Consider the following 17,647-nt stretch of genomic DNA (forward strand, 5'->3'; position numbering starts at 1 on the left):
GTGTGTGTCATTATCTCTTTCTTTTTTATTGGATAATAATAAAATAAAATATAAGATAGAACAAAACCAACACATCAGAACCGGACAAAACAAATAACATTAGAAAAAAAAGAACCCAAGAGAAAGCACAAGAAAGGAGACTCTCTCACTCGAACGCTCAGGGGTCCCATAAAAACGCTAAACTGGAAGCCAAAATATATATTCAAAGGGCCTGAAGGGGAAAAGGAAAGAATAGAAATATATTTAAATTGTAGGATAAATAAAGGAAAACCCTTCACATGACATTATGAGACAAGGAGCCTCCAGAGATGTGATTGAGTTCCTTTTCTATTGGCCATTTACGACAGGGAATGCAGCCTACCCTTGAAAGAAACAAGTTTTCACTCATAAGTTGTTATCTATTGAAGATGGCTTCTAGGTTAGGGATTGGAGGCATGTATCCACTTCTTTCAGCTTATGGCCCCATCTGGTCCAAAGCCATGCAAACCACTGGCATACTGTCTCGGGCTCTGTGTTTTCAAAAGTCCGTTGATCATGATGGTTTAGAGGACCTCGTTTCCTTGGAGTCTTCCATCCCTTCTGGCTCTTACAGTCTTTCTGCTTCCTCTTCCAGGAGGTTCCCTGATCCCTGAGAGATTTGAAGAAACTTCTCTAATGATGGCTAAGCAAGGTATTAATTTATTAGGAGTCATGTAATTGCTATTTAAAAAAAAAAAAGAAAGAAAGAAAGAAAGAAAAACAGTGGTATTTGGGTTTACACTAGGTCCCTGGGCTATTCAGTCTCAGGTTTTTGGTCAAGCAATGTTGGGTTTGAGTTCCATCTTGTGAAGTGGACCTTAATTCAAAGCAGATATTGGGTGATTACTCCCAGAAAGTTTGTGCCCCCATTATACCACGATATCTTGCAGACAGGACAGCACTGCAGATCAAAGTGTTTGTGGGTGGGCTGGTGTTTATGTTTCTCCTTTGGTATAGTGCAGTATTTCTTCTTGTAACAATGATGCTTAGGAGTGAAGGCTCTATGTATACAAAAGGTTGACTTCTCCATCATCACTGAGTTGTGTGTTGGCATCAGTAATGGGGCCTTGCCATCAGTTTGTGGAGAGCAACCCACAAACTTGGCAAAAGCCTCCGTTGTTTGGGGGTTTCCATCAGACCCCTTCGACCAACAACTCAATTAGACGTAACCCAATCCTGGTACTGGAAACTCTACTTGGTGACAAGAGATGGCCAGTTGGGGCTCTGTCTCCCATTATTTGGTGATCTTGCTTAGATCACCTTCATATATGAGTATATATTTTAGGAAGCTCTACTCTATTAGGTTTCTATACTACCCCTCAAATGGCACTTCATTTTAGCTGTCTCTCCATGTACCCCTCCTCTTTCGCTCTTCATTTGATCCTCCTGTCCCAGTCCACTCCCTCCCATCCATCCATCCATAACTTTCTATTCATTTAACCTTTCCTAGGGAGATCTTTTCCCCTGACCCCCAAGTCCCTTACTGTAACCTAATCTCTGTCGTTCTACAAACTCTAGCTTGGCTACCACTGATGTAACAACTATATCCACATACAAACAAATGCCATATTTGTCTTTCTGGGTCTGGGTTACCTCCTCATGCAGGATGACTTGTTTTTCTAGTTCTAATTACCTGTGGTTTCCATTATTTCATTTTTTAAGTAGCTGAGCAAAACTCCATTGTGTGTAAATGTACATTTTCTTTATTCATTCACTTGTTGAGGGACATCTAGGTTGTTTCCAATTTCTGGCTACTATAAAAAGAGCAGCAATGAACATAGCTGAGCAAGTGTCTCTGTGGTAGGATGAAGCATCCTTTGGGTATATGTCTAAGAGTAGTATAGGTAGGTCTTGAGGTAGATCAATTCTCATCTTCCAGAGGAACTGCCATACTGATTTCCATAGTAGCTGTACAAATTTGTACTCCCACCAGCAAGGGAGAAGTGTTTCCCCTTATCCTCGACAGTATGACTTGTCCCTGATCCTAGTCATTCTGATGGGTGTTAAGATGTAATCTTCAAGTAGTTTTGATTTGTAGGTATAATGTTTTGTGTGCTATGTAAAGATTATACTTGTATTATTCAATTTTGATTTCTCTTCCTCCTTATCTTGTTTCATTTCGGACAAGGCACTGCAATGTTTATGCCAAGAATCTCCTGTCTCAAGTTTGTGTAAACAATACTTACCATCTGTTCTCTACTCTGTCAAAAAAGGTAATCACCCAAAGGCTGAGCAGAAGAGAGAACAAGGAGGGACTTCCACTAGATAGGGGAGGGAAAGAGAGAGAATTGTAAAACAGATTGAGCCACTAGGAGGTAGGAGACAGGAGACAGGAGACAGGAGACAGGAGACAGGAGACAGGAGACAGGAGACAGGAGACAGGAGACAGGAGACCGGAGACCGGAGACCGGAGACCGGAGACCGGGGACAGGGGACAGGGGACAGGGGACAGGAGACAGGAGACAGGAGACAAGGCCCTAAATGCAAGTGGTATGGGAATTTGGCTGTAAGGTAGCCAGATTAGCACAGAGGACTGAGGTGGATCAGTGACTGCCCTGGTATTTCAGTAAAGCTTGACTAAATCTCAGTATCTCTTTGTTGTTATTGGGGAATTAGCTAGAAAAAGTAAAAACAGCCACGGTATTGATTTACTGACTACATTTATATTAAAGATTGCTGTTGCAATGATTGACATTGCCCTGATAACTAAGGATGTTGAACATTTAAGTGTTTCTCAGAGATGTTGGCTTGGCCATGCTCATTGCTGCTCTATTCATAATAGCTAGGAAATATAGATAACCTAAGAGTCCTTAAACTGTGATTGCACAACGTCCAGGAAGCCCCCAAAGACAGTTCCAGTAGAGTTAGGGAAGTGTGTAGCAGTTTGTATTTGGCATTGGCATTATTCATGCTGTGTCATTCGTTGCTAATTTCTTTGGCAGTATGAGTGCCTTTGCTTCGAAAATAGATTTCAAAGGCATCTGTCAAAACCAAAACAAATATTTCAGTGTAGAAACAGACTGCCAGACTCTTGACATGTAACTGATAACAATGAAGATTTTACAAAAACAAACAAATAAACAACAAAAAAAACAAACAAGGGCAGGACTTTGTTCAACATTTGAATTTAAAATAACTTTAATTTTTGATTCCTTGATTCCTTAATACTTGCTTTTTGTTCTCAAAATAAATGAAATTTGCATCCATCATTCTTTTTTGGATACAGATTTCCTTTGAGCTGAGCTACAGATAATCTCCCTCCCCACAGAGTGTTAGGAATTCCTTGATTTCTGTTCTGTTCTTTGTCCCAGCCATCTTAATACCATGGGCACTATGGTTCTTCCACTGTCTTACTCTCCTATCAAGGGGCTCCGTGACCTCTCTGGACAAGTTAAGGCATCTGATTTGGTGTTAGGCAAACAATCAGATTAAATGTTCCCTACTAAATGACAATGTCTCAGCTTCCTCCTGTAAACCCTTTGCTCACAGCTGGCACCACAGCTGTTACAGGATTTGTTTCACCAGAGGAAAGCCTACTACCTCAACCGCTAATCAGCTTAAGAAAGAGCTGCTTCACAGGAAAACCAAGAAGGAAGGCCATCGTGTGGATACTTCATTCCTCCTTAGAATGAGGAACAAAATACTCATGAAAGGATATAAGTACAGAGACAAAATTTAGAGCTAAGATGAAAGGATGGACTATCCAGAGACTACCCCATCCGGGAATCCATCCCATCATCAGCCACCAAACCTAGATACTAATGCACATGCCAGCAAGATTCTGCTGAAGGGACCCTGATATAGCGGCCTCTTGTGAGGCTGTGCCAGTGCCTGGCAAACACCGAAGTGGATGCTCACAGTCAGCTATTGGATGGAACACAGGGTCCCCAATGGAGGAGCTAGAGAAAGTACCCAAGGAGCTGTAGGGGGCTGCAGCCCTGTAGGTGGAACAACAATATGAACTAGCCAGTACCCCCTGAGCTTGTGTCTCTAGCTGCATATGTAGCAGAAGATGGCCTAGTTGGGAAGAGAGGTCCTTTGGTCTTGTAAACTTTATATGACCCAGCACAGGGGAAGGCCAGGGCCAAGAAGTAGGAGTGGGTAGGTAGGGAAACAGGGGCGGGGGGGGGGGGGAGGGTTTAGGGAACTTTCGGGATAGCATTTGAAATGTAAATAAAGAGAAGATAAAAAAAAAAAAAAGAAAGAAAAAGCTGTTTCCCTCTTCTGGATGAGGAAACAGCCATGGTTCGTTCATTCTTTCTTTTCTTCCTTTTTTCTCTCTTTCTTTTCTTCCTTTTTTTCTTTCTTTTTGTCTTTCTTCCTTTTTTCTTTCTTAAAGATTTATTTATTATTTATTTAATGTATATGAGTACACCATTGCTCTTCTTCAGACCAGAATAGGGCATCAGACCCCATTATAGATGGTTGTGAGCCACCACGTAGTTGCTGGGAATTGAACTCAGGACCTCTGGAAGAACAACTGTTACTCTTAACTGCTGAGCCATCTCTGCAGTCCACCAGGATCCTTTCTTAAATGAGGGACCCCAGATACAGGTGGTTATATTAGAAATGTGTTTGAAAGATAGGAATTGCTTACTGCTGCCATAACTGAATAGCATAATTGACCACAAACATGGCTGAGCAGCAGAGGCTGGGTACATTTTCTTAGATATCTCTGTTGCTTGTGCACAGGTTGAGTCAGTCCCTAGTACAGATGGAGCTAGAGCAGGAGTGGAGACAGGAACATCTGTTAAGAGGCTTTTCATCAGTTAACAAAGCCTTACAACTCCCAACTTTGACTATGATTCCTAAGTTCCTTACTCATCTCAAACTCAGCAATTTAATCTCTTCTGGGCAGCAGTACGTTGGCAAATGTACAGTAACCAGCTGTCAGTGGAAAGAAGGGTGGGCACTTGCAGCATTTGGCAATTGTGGAGGCACAAATGCTCCTATGACAGCCAATTTGAAGCTACCAATATGTCACTCCTCAGTGCGTTGGGAAGCCAATGCACAGTTGGTTCTCAGGGACCACCACTTGGCCACTGCTGCAAAGCTGCAGCCAGAAGCCTAGCACCCTGGCACCCCTTAATCACAGCTGGGAGGACAGAGGGACACAGGTCTCTGTGAGTTTGGGATCAGCCTGGTTTGTGGAGTCATGGCCAGCAAAGGACAAGGTGAGCCTTCCAGACACCTGCTTATCCGAAGAGGGCTGCCAGGTCTGTGACAGGCTTCTGGTCTCTCCACTTCACAAGATTACTTACTATAAATGCAGACAGGGCTGGACTAGTGGCTCAGCAGTTAAGAACATTGTGTTTCCAGAGGAACCTAGCTAGATTCTCAACACCCATGTGTCAGCTCATAACCATCTGTAACTCCAGTTCCGAAGGATCTGATGCCTTCTTCAAGCTTCTGAAGGCTCCAGCCAGGCACACAAGTGATAACAGGCAAGACACTCATATACATAAAAATAAAAATTAGCATATGAAAAGAGAGAACCCCATTTAAAAATGCTAGTGGCCTATCTTGATTTATCAGGGTTTTTTTTCTTTATTTTTTTAGGTGTAAGTGACTTGCTGTCATTCCTATCAGTATGGTCACACGGCTTACCTTACTCAATGAACTGCAAGCCCATACTGGTATTCATTGTGATGCTCAGTGTTTCGGGCTTGGCTAGTGGGAGTTCCTGGAGTTTACCGCTGCGTACTCCACCTCCATGGCTCTCAGAGCATTTTTTTTTTTCTTACGGCAAGCGTGCTGTCTGGCCCCAACCCTGAAATTGCTTTATGCACACTTTAGATAATGAATGCAAATGATGTGTATTTTCGTTTCTGGCTAAAGCCCAGACTTTTGTGATCTGGTTCGCATAAAATGTCTAGCATTTGATCGATCACCTTCGACAAAGCTGCAGAGTTGAATGCAGACTCTGGATTAGTACACTTGAGTGTCACTAGCAAGGATGCTAATTTGAAGCTGATTCTGATCTTTGGTGCAACATATGGTTCTGTCACCTAAAAGTGCATAATAAACCCATGAGTTTCAGTGGGGGAGTCCATCTCTGGAATGGCTGTAAATGGCTATACTTCCAAAATAAAGGTTCATCACTGGCTTTACGAAGTGGCAGCACTTTCCTGTAAACCTTAAGCTTTGAATAAGGAAAGTTGCCACTACCTACAGATTTCAAATTCCCAGTCACTACTTATCCACAAAAGTTCGCTGATGAAGAAAATTTGGCCAACAACTTTACTGAGTGCTCTTTGGTGGATTAGTAAAAAGCCCACTGACTAGAGGGTGTGATCCATCTAGAGGAACAACGCCTTGTTCTGCAGCAGCCCTAGCTCCCATGGCCTTATTTTCGTTGACATACAGGTGATAAATGTTTTCCAAAATATTTAACCTTAAAGCTGAAAAAAGAACAGAGACAAACTTGTAAAAATACATCTTTTAATAAACATGAGGCAGCACAGCACACCCACTGAGGATTCTACCTTGTGGTTTACAGAACACACTATCCGTCATAGGGCGTATGTACAAGCAGAGTGAACTCGGGATCTCAAATTTATTCTTCTCCCAACACTGGGTAACACAAATTCTGTGCACCATCTCACATTCAAGGTTGTTTGCCAAACTGGCTGCTAAAAAGGCCTTTAAAATCAACAGCTTTTTAGCAACAAAAGAAGTTATCCACCCCATCTCAATAACAGCCCCGGGAGTGCTCAAATGACTCAAATGCATTGTAAATACATGCTTTCCTTTGATGGCTTTAAAAAAACAGCTATTTATACCCAATCTGGAACACTAAGAAGATAATACAGAAACAGCTGTTTCTCTTCCTGAGCGAATTCATAATAGTTATTCTCATAAGAAAGCTTAATGTTTGTAGTTACAATCCTGTGAGCTGAAAACTGTCTAGTATTCTCATTGCTGAGTCCACTTCTCTAGTTGTTTTTAAAGACAGGTTCTCACTGTGTACCTCTGACTGGCCTGGAACTCGCTATGGAGACCAGGATTTCCAGAAATGCACCTGTCACTGCCTCCTGAGTGCTGGGATTAAAGTCAAAAGCCACCACTTCTGGCCCTACTTTTATCTCTGTATACTAACACCAAGGCATGGTAGAATTCCGTCTGAAAACAGTTTAGTGAGAGAAGAACTAAGATTCATTAGCAAAGGGAAAACACTATTATTAGTCTCAGAATTCGAGCTGCCACTGTCTTGGAATGACCAACACTCAGCTTCATTTATGAATGAGGTGGAAAGACTAGAAGTCATAATTTTAAAAAAACCATAGATGTGCATGCTTTGTATTGACAACATTTTAAAATTATACAATTGGATTTACTTGCCTACATACAGTAGTGTTGGACTTAGGGAAAAGTACTACATAGCTCTATAGAAATACTCAGATTTGCAAAAGAGGCATCATAAACTGTTATCATAAAATCAGTTGCTTGTAAAAATCTATAACCACAATATACTACAGTCCTTACAAACATAATGCTAGTAGTAAGTGGACATTATCTAAATGAGCAGCTCAAATCCCTAAGAGTTAAGACCCAACACCCCTCAATGTCAAAGCGGGACGTTAGGACTAACATGGTTTTATCCATTTGATATCACATCAGAAGAGATATTTTTAAAATTTGCCCCTCTTTATCATCTTAGCTTCAGAGGTAGAATAGGTATAATTTAATCTCTCTCCTATCTTACCATTCTCATGATCTGAGACCATTATTACGGCTATGGGAGGAGACCTGACTAAAGGGAATGTACAGTGTCCAGGCTATTGCTGGTGGTGTACCACAGGCTAGCTGCATCACAAAGACATCTTTCAGGTGAAATACACTCCTGGGTCAATGCTTGACAAGTTTACCAGCTACCATAAAGTCAGACTTCCCACTGGTTATCAGGATCAAAATTCCTACACAGACATGGCTATTTCTCCTATTTGTGTGTCCTCTCAAGTACTTACTCAAGTGTTAAGCCATGTTAGAAGCAAGCAACCAGTCCTGAAGCAGGAACTGAACAGAGGAAAGCCACTACTCAAATAGCCACCAAATGAATCTTTGGCGCTGACACTGAAGAACAGACTCCCGTGCCCTAAAAGACAACCGTTTGGCTTAGGCACTAAGAGCTTGTACTGCACATGAGCACTACCTGACTGGGGGGATCTGGAGAGGGATTCTTGCTTCAAGTGAAGCGACATACTGTCTCTTGACACATTGTTAGTGTAGCTGGGTGTACCTCGTAGTTAGTGCTCAGGAGGCAAGCGGGTGGAAAGTCTGAGTACAGACTTCTAGGCTAGCCGGAGCTACACACAGCAAGACCCCGTCTGAAACCAATAAAGAAGTCAACTGTTAACCGTATTTAAATGTTAGCTTGACTCTGTCATCATTCAAAATGCATTTTACTTTTCACTGAAATGAGGTAGAAGATAGTAATCTTCAGTATACTGATGCCTATTCAATTAGTCCCAAGAGAGAATGAAATTATACCTTCAAGCTGGTAGAGTTCTGGAGACAAACTGCTAGCCTTATCCGACTGAAACGTCTTAAGTTTGAAACTGCCCCTTTCACTTTTAAGTCATCAGAGACAATGCACAATCTGAAATATCAGTGAATATCAAACAGCATTGTTCAATACGCTGTCTTCATTGCCTCCGTTGTTATCATAGGTCCTTTCACATAAGCAATTGATCAGACATCAACAAGGAGGCTAAAGACCCTTCTAGTCTTAAAAGCAAGATAAAAGGAATGTTTCACATTTAGAAGAATGTAATATGTACCTCTTAACATCTAGCAGCATTTCATTCTACCAAGATATACAAATTTGGTTCCACTGACTGATAAAGAACATAGGAAAAATGTACACAGGTCCAAAAAGGCTCGTTATGCAGGGGACTGTGAGGCTATAAGACATCCTTTGAACAGTTAATTGTATCTCTGTTAAGTGCTGTGTGAGACTACTGGAATGTCGATTTCAATGGCAGAGAGGCGGGACCGTGATGAATAGGGCTGGGAGTAAGTGTGCATCCCAGGAGCGTGAGAATACAACGGCTGCCAGAAAGGAGAGGACAAAGACTTGCATGCACAATACCAAACGAACAGCAGGAGAGCAGTCATAAACAGACCCCCTGAGCTAGCAATAGTGACAAATACTGCATAGTCAAAGGTAAAGACCGGCTCAAACTTCCTGTTGAGATGGCTGTTATAAAAGATGGCCCAGATGGATGGAGAGAGGCTCACGGTACCTGCCAGAAAAAACAGGAGTCCGGCCACCAGGTGGCAGCCTGCACTATTGACCAGACACTTGGCCAGCTTGATGTTAGGCACAGAGGACTTGAAGGCCGTGTTACACATTCCTATCAGGCAGAGTAGCAAGGCACCCATTGCGATCACGATGCTGAGAGGCAGGGCAAACTGGAGGACACGCAGGTCCAGCTGGTCAACCGACAGGTACCACGTACGGTCGTACATCAGGCAGTCACTGCTTCCATCATACCGGGCACACTTCACCCATAGGCCCGTGTAAATTGTCAGGTTCTTCTCGTTTCTGTTGAATGTGATCAGCCGAAGTTTCCTCCAGTTGGGAAGCAGAGTCCCCGCAAAGAGGCCTGCGACAGAGGCAATACCACACAGGAAAGACAGGACCGTGGCTGCGTGGACATCTCGGCAGCCCATGGCAGGAGGGCTTGAGCTGTATGGTCAGTCTGGGGGGATGACACACACAGGCAAATCAGGCACAGTGGGAGAGCACAGTGGCAGCACATTAACAGATGAAATGCCAGTGCAGGGAGGGAGGTAGCTAGTGCAATCCTAGCACTTCTGAGACTAGGCACCAGGACTGCAGCAAGTCTGAGGGCAGCCTGGTCTCTAAATGGAGTTCTAGACTAGACTCTACCCCCCCTACCCATCCCAACAGAAAGAAAGAAAGGAGGAGAGGGAGGGAGGGAGGGAGGGAGGGAGGAGATGGAAACTCCTGTTTCCTCCCTGTACAATATGAATGTACATTAACCCATATGTCCCAGATCAAGTGCACACATGTGCTTTGTCATCACTTTGTGACACAGCAACTAAAATCTTTAGCCATCATTATTTTTCTTCATAATTAAAGAGAGTAACATCATACCTAAAATTTAAAATTGGTTGTCAATATTCAGTCAGCATACATACACTGGCCACTTTGCATATCAGATATTCAATGAAAAATATCACAAATTATTCAAACTGTAGCAAGAGCTAGGACACTCAGTATCTAACAGCTACAGGCTCTACGACCTCAGAGTAAGTGCTCAAGCGAATGAAAGGTGAGCCCCAAGCAGCAGCAGGTGAGTAAGCGGTCTGCCAAAGGCAAAGGCTGGGAGAAGCATGGCAGGAAAGCAGGATGTTCAGAGCTGCCTCTTGACCTGGCTGACAGACAGACATTCCCTGTGCCTTCACTCCTCATCTGCAAGCTGGGTAAGAAAGTAGTGCCTACCTCACAGGGCTTTTTTCTCATGGATCCAATGAGTTAAGGCAATGCCACGTGCTTAGAACATGTATGAAGCACTGTGTAAAGGGAACGCTGGGTATGAGCACGAGCAACTGCCTTTTCTCCTTGGCACACTAGAGTGGCTTAAGCAACATTCACTGAGTGAATGCTACATGAGAGAAAGCAAACCCATCTCACTACTCTAATTCTGGCACGCCAGGAAGTTATTAGAAATGAAATGGCCCATCTTCAGTCAGTCAGAAGGGAATAAAAGGCCCTGGAATTTCTGCTTACCTACCTTCTGGATGATTTAATTAAACTCAAGTGCTTTTCAGGGAAATCTCCAGGACTTGGTATTTATAGAGCTATTAACGTTAGTGTAAGATACATGCAGATTCTGAAGTAGAACACCTTCAGAACACCTTGCCATTGTAATAGAAACAGCAGCACGGCCTTTCTCTCTTCACAAATTACAAGGCTGTATTCTTTTCCCATCTATGATTAACTATATAAAGCAGCATCTGATTCAGATTTAATTTTCTCCACAGTTTACCATGCACCTCAAGGCACAACTTAAACTTTATTTTCCACCATGAGGCAACAGAGCAGGTAACTTTTAGGGGTGCGTTTACTTTGTTGTTATTCAAAGCAAGATGAAGGGGTGGAGTTGAGTGGCTTTTAAATCTAATATAACATCATGATGTTCACGGAATCCATCCTCTTTTCCAGAATCAAGTATTCTCTACTGAGATGGTACAGGAACATTCCCAGGAAGTCAGGGTCAGAAAGATAATCATGGCAAAATGCTAAGAAACTATGTTAGCCTGTGCTTCAGCCGGCAAACACAGTGTTCTGTAGGAAACAGTGTCGTGGTAGACAGCCACACAAATCAGGGATAGCTTTACCAACAAAAACTCTATGCCTGTGTATTCAAATAATACACCATTAAGTGTATACTATCAAAGTAGAGTTTGGGCATAAATGGCCTTAAATTAGATTTTCAAATTAAACATGGGTAGTTCTAAGTTTTCCCACAGTATTAGCTACTACTTATTATGTTGCCTTCTGTCAGTATCAGAAGTTGTAACTGTTCCAGAAAATTTTCAGAACTAAATTGTAAAAAATATAGGTTAGTTTTCATGCAAATTAGAAAAAAAATCCACCTTTCTTGCTTAATTTTAGCAACAACGACTTTGGTTCAGAACCAACACCTTGGTGCAGGTTTGAGAACACTTGTGTTAGAAGTGCTTAATGATGCCAAGCTCCACAGTTCAGCTCCAGCTCGTTTTTGACCTGTTTTCCCCACACATGATGAGCAATTTGCATAGCGCCTGGCACACAAATCAGTTTAGGATTATATGAATGAGAAGTGGGCCATGTACCACAAGGCCATACAATGTATTCACAACTGTGGGCTAGACAAAGAAACAGCTATGACTAAGGAGTCAGTCATGCAACAAGTATTTGTAGCATGCGATGTATATGGAAAATGTCCTGAAAGAACACTGGTCTAGTGTTTTAATAAAAATATGCTGTTTCATGCAAATACAATATACAAATATACTGATGGTTAACCAACTGTATAATTACCATGTAGTAAGTGATCACTGTTATTATATTAAGCAACATAAGCCAGTAAACAATATATTAAAAAGTTATTGCCCTGGGTTAGGTAAAGATGGAACAGTAAGAAAAAGGTTATTCCTGTTTCTTTTAAAGCTTCAAGATTCCATCAGCAAATACACTCAAACTCTCAACTCAATCACAATTTCATTCTTGTTTCCAGAGATGGAGAACAAATACTCACAATTTCAAAGTAATCAGTGTTTCTCCAAACAGCCTGTCCTATGCCACTGATCCCTGCAACCCAAAGGCAATGAGAAACAAGATCAGGACATACAGCTTTATTATTAATACTTTCCTGCAATCCTTAGCCTATAGACAATCAAACAGTATCAATGAAAGTGGGCAGACCAAGCACTAATTTCAGTGCTAAGTGTATTTTAGCTTCCTTCAAGTTGATGTTATCTTTTCTATCACTTCTCTCAACTTGGGATGGTGACAAATGCTTAATTAAACTCTCAAGGACTAACAGTTTTAGAGAGTCGGCAGAGATACCATGAATTGTGTTTCAGAAAAAGAACATTAGTGACCTCAATATTCAGGTTCAACCCTAGTGCTGAAATTAATGTTTAGCATCTTGTAACCTCCTTTGGTCATTTCACTTTTTATCCTGTTATTAACTCTATACATCTATAATTTGATAGTAAGCCTCATCCCACGAATGAGATAATGTCTCAAAGGGTGATAGAGGAAGTAATATGAAATGATCTATTTAGTGCTAAAACTAAAAAAATATTGCTGACTTGCAGATTAAGACTTGATCAAATTGGAGACTCTTGCGCTATGTTGATGAATTCTGTATCCATAACAGTATTTTTTCATCTGTCACTTCACTTTTTTCCACACAATAGTTTCTCACTTCCTGAATAATGAAGGCTCTAAAAACCTCGAATCTCCCCAAAGTGCACACCCTCTGGCTCCCCAAAGTGCACACCCTCTGGCTTCCCCCATGCTCAGCCTCCTTATATGCCACTCTTACCTTATACCGCTGTCTATGTAACCACACTGTTTCACCTTTCCAAACTTTCCATTAAACTTTTCCAGGTTTTCTGCTTTTTAATTTAATAGCTAGGTCACATGGTATATTCTCCCGAACTGTTATGTTTAAATATTTATTTTTATGTGAATGCATGTGTGTCTATGCATCACATGCATGCAGTGTCTGAGGCCAGAAGAAGGTGTCAGATCCTCTGAAACTGGAGTTAGAGATGGCTGTGAGCTACCATGTGGGTGTTGGGAACCAAACCAGGTCCTCTGAAAGGGCATCAAGTGCTCTAAACTACTAAGCCAGCTCTCCAAGCCTTAAGAACTTCCTCAGTCCCACCATATTCTTTAACTGATATCCAGTCATATTGCTGGGGAGACCTACAAACCCCCTCCCTTTCTGTTCACAGCCTTCCTCCATCCCCAGCTGTATAACATGAACAGCAATATTTTACTTTTTCTTTGGTAGCAGTGAAAATGCTTTCAATTCCTTGTTTATATATTCCTTCCCAACAGATTGTATATTTCAGGACAGTGATCCCTGTTTGGTTTGTTGTGTTTCCTACTGACACACAGACAGTACTCCATTACTTACTGACTGAAGGAGTCAATACATAGCTGGGCCATATGAGTCTAGCTAGGGAACAGAGGAAATTATAAATTTGGTTTAGTGGAAGTTGAATTCACTTCATTTGGGACAGGTTGCCACACCCTCGTCTCTGAAACACTCAGGCTGATTGTAGATTATGTATCTGTTTCTGCTTCTTACTGGCCAACAGTCTCTCCAATTTTGTAAAATGAAAGGAAGATTTTTCTAGCAATAATGACAGAACTTTTGTTTTGGCGTGGTTACAAATACTCTGTTCCAAAACAGTGACTCCACATTTGTCATCTGTTCCAGAGTGACTTTCAGAAAAGAAAACTTAGTATATCAATGTTATCGATGATATCATTTTGAATAAAAATACTTTCAAAAGATTATTTTCTCTGGCTTTGAAGAGAGTTCAAAGAAAGCTGATGCAGAAATAGTGGCTAAGAGCTTTTGGAATTCTCAAAACCATTATAGTTTTTTCAAAAACAAGTGCAAGGAATCACTACAAAAGAATGTATGTCTCATGGCCACTAAATTAATTTTTGATGCTAACAGTGGCTTTTTCTTCTACATATAATTTGGGTGTTCTTGGAAACTGTAACCATCAATCACTGTACCCACAAAGGTCCTACACTTTTATTTTTGCTGAAGAGAAGAAAAGCAGCGTTCCTGATTGAGACAGCAGAAACATTATATAACCAAAGGACAGGGACATACTTACCTTTTACTGTACCTGATCCTCCAAAATCAGCTTAGTGAATTCAGATGAAACCGGAGCACATCTGCACACAAAGCAGAGATAATCTGGACCTACCAAAGTAGAAAAATGCTCCAAATTACTACAGTCCTTCTTTCGCAACTCTATTTTAACTCACATATAACTGGGGGAGGGGGGAGCAGTTTAGATTTAATAAAATGCTACAGCAAAACAGGCAGGCAATAAGTTTTTCAAAAAGACAGTTTGAGGTTAGGGATATAGCTCAGTTAGAATGCTTGCCCATAATGTAGAAGGCCCTGGGTTCAAACACCAGCACCACAAAAACACAAAAACAAAAACACAACAAAAAAAATAGTAACAGGCAATTTATTCTTATAACCACTAGTAGATGTGAGTCTCAAAAGAAAAATAACTCTTACTTTATGATTTGAAAGTTCAGGATAATTAAGGCTAAAATTACAAATCACAAATCACTTTACTGGGTTAGATATCTAAGAAAAAAATTAATGGATATATTTTTCAAGATCCAGTTCCTGCCTACGGTGTCATAACGAGCACGATGAAAGAAAGCACTATGCAGTTGCCTTGGAATGAAAAGAAATGCACTGTTTTCTAAAATGTTTTTTAAAAACGGTATTTACAATAAAACCAGACAAAACTAATCTGCACTGTACAACCTAAAATTTGCAACTAGTATGTCCTTTTAGTTTATCCTAGGTGGTATCGTCCTTGGCTCAACCTGCCATTTGGTATGTTTTCCTATCTCTAATGAGGAGTGACTTCCTGTTGGAATACTCAAACAGGTAGGATGAGTGAAAACTCATAAACGCCTGGCAGCTTCCTGGATCGAGGCGTTTGTCGCTGGCCCTATTACAGTAATTATGCAGGATGTGGCCTGAGTGCCCGATCTCCATCGAGGTTCCCCACCTCCCACCTCCGATTCTTGTGTTGTTATCCATCAAGATTGCTTCTCGGTCAGAAGGGCTCCTTTTACAATCAATGACCCCAATCGGACCCCTGGGCAACCTTTGCCAGTGAGGTCACCTAGCGTGGCAGTTCCGGCTCGCGGAGACTGGCCCCTTCGCGGGCCAGGGCAGTGTCGAGGTGGGGGACAGCAGTGACCAGCTCGGCCAGCTCCGCACGCTCGCCCCCGCCTCTGCCAGCCCGGGTGGGAGCCGCGTCCTCAGGAGACCCCGAGCGGCCGAACCGGGAGGAAAGGGAGGCGGCTGCGGCCAGCCAATGGCGTGAGCCCGCCCCGCACGCTCGCCGCTCGCCCACCCCTGCCCGGTGCGTGCCGAGCGCGCGCGGGTCAGCGTTACACAACCAGCGCCGTCAGCCTCCGGGTCGAAAATAGCAGCAGCCGCCCCGCAGCTCGCAGCTCGCAGCTCGCAGCTCGCAGCTCGCGCCTCACACCCCCGCCGCCCCCAGCCCTCCGCTGCCCCGGCAACGCGGCTCCACGGCTCCACACTCCTCCGAGGGGGAGACGAAAACCTGGTCAACGCGGTCCCAGATAACCTCCTCGGCCACTCTCCACGTCCACCCATGCAGGCAACCTTTCAAATGCCGGCTCGCCGCCACTTCGCCGTTTCGCGCAACACCTTCAACTACTTGGCAAAAGACTCGCACACGGGAGCGTCCCTGACCACACCTACCGGCTCCTCACGCCTCGGGCATCTCGCTCGCCCACTCGGATCCGCGGCCCCTCAGTCTCCCTCCGCGGCCGCGGAAGTGCGTTCTAGAGAAGCCGCCCGGGAGGCTTCAGGGAGCCAGTCAGGCTCTCCCCCACCGGCCCCGCTCTGGAATACCTTGGCGGCCTGGAACTACAGTTCCCAGCATCCATCGGGCCGCTGGCGGCGGGCCATAGCCTGAGACCACCTCCTCCTTCCGGGTCCCGCCTCCCTCGTTTCCTCTAGCACCTTGTTAGGGCTAGGTTTAAGGCTTGCTTTAGAATGCTCTTCACTCACGTGCATGAGGGACAAATTTGAGATTCGTTTGGGTACTCAAGCAAAAGTTGTTCACTAAGTGCAAAAAAAGGTCTAACTCCATAGCCACACAGGTTTACAAGGGGCACTTTGCATGTTGCTTCTGTGGTTAACTATAGGAAAAGATACCCTACTGCAGCAAAATTCCATACATAAAACTAATCATTAAGTATTTAATCTAATTTGACTCTTCTACACATCAACTATTCTCTCTCGTCTTCTCTGATATGTGCATCCTCTGCAGATAAATATGTCAAAGGACTCATTTATTAGATTTATATTTATTAGATTTATAGATTTGTTAGATTAAAAAGAACAAAAATGATGCCTATTAATTCCAATTGATTCCATCCCACTATATACATACGCACACATGGAGGAAACAAAAACTGGTCAGTGTTAACAACTCTTTATCTTTTGTTTGTTTGTTTTTTTGTTTTTGTTTTTTTTTTTTTTTGGTTTTTTTTTACTTATTCACTTTATATCCTGAACACTGCCCCCATCCCAGTCACACACACACACACACACACACACACACACACACAGTCCTTCCCCATCCCCCTCACTTCTCCTGAGTGGGGGAGCCTCTTCACCCCCCCCCCAACCCTGCACTTCAGTTTTCACTTTTCTGTGAGACTAGGCGCTTCCTCTCCCACTGAGGCCAGACAAGACAGCCAAGCCAGAAGAACATATCCCAGGTACAGGCACCAGTTGTTTGGGACCCATATGAAGACCACGCTGCACATACGCTACCTATGAGTGGGAAGGTCTCGGTCTAGCCTGTGTTTGTTCTTTAGTTGGTGGTTCAGACTCCGAGAGCCCCAAGCGTCCAGGTTAGTTAACTCCATTGGTCTTCCTGTGGAGTTCCTATCCTCTTCTGTTACTTCAAGCCTTCACCAAACTCTTCCACAGGACTCCCTTAGCTTCATCTAATATTTGGCTCTTTGTCTCTGTGTCTTTTTCCATTGGCTCCTGGATAGAGCCTCTCAGAGGACAGTTATGCTAGGCTCCTGTCTGCAAGCATAAGAGAGTATCATGAATAGGGTCAGGGACTGCTCCATCCCCTGTGCCTGCATTCCTTGTAGACAAGATAAATTTTGGGTTGAAAGTGTTATGTGTGGATCGGTGCCTCTGTCACTCCACCAGGGTTCCTGCCTCGCTACAGGAGGTAGGCTCTTCAGATTCCAAATCCCCAATGCTGTCACAGCTAAGGTCACCCCCATTGATTCTTTGACTTGACGCCTCCCATATCCCCGGCCTCTGTG

General features: G+C 43.0%; 1 protein-coding gene across 4 annotated transcripts; it reads right to left on the minus strand.

Annotated features, from left to right (window-relative positions):
- Positions 1-6,448: 6,448 nt before the first annotated feature.
- Positions 6,449-16,170, minus strand: Cldn12 (claudin 12). 4 transcript variants are annotated; one of them, XM_029535624.1, is made up of 4 exons: positions 16,053-16,170; positions 14,404-14,492; positions 12,291-12,343; positions 6,449-9,722 (listed from the first exon to the last, which is right to left on the minus strand). In XM_029535624.1, exon 4 carries the CDS (start codon positions 9,691-9,693, stop codon positions 8,959-8,961), a length of 735 nt encoding a protein of 244 aa, XP_029391484.1. In that variant the 5' UTR covers positions 9,694-9,722; positions 12,291-12,343; positions 14,404-14,492; positions 16,053-16,170; the 3' UTR covers positions 6,449-8,958. The 4 variants fall into 4 exon arrangements, with proteins under 4 accessions (XP_029391484.1, XP_029391485.1, XP_029391486.1 ...); XM_029535625.1 differs by lacking the exon at positions 16,053-16,170 and adding an exon at positions 15,892-15,990; XM_029535626.1 differs by lacking the exon at positions 16,053-16,170 and adding an exon at positions 15,445-15,629.
- Between the last annotated feature and the right edge of the window lie 1,477 nt (positions 16,171-17,647).

The sequence above is a fragment of the Mus pahari genome, chromosome 2 (genome assembly GCF_900095145.1).
Source record: "Mus pahari chromosome 2, PAHARI_EIJ_v1.1, whole genome shotgun sequence".
Lineage (NCBI taxonomy): Eukaryota > Metazoa > Chordata > Mammalia > Rodentia > Muridae > Mus > Mus pahari.

Excerpts from the sequence above, each read along its gene's own strand:
- Cldn12 (XM_029535624.1), bottom strand. The coding sequence starts at position 9,693 with ATGGGCTGCCGAGATGTCCACGCAGCCACGGTCCTGTCTTTCCTGTGT.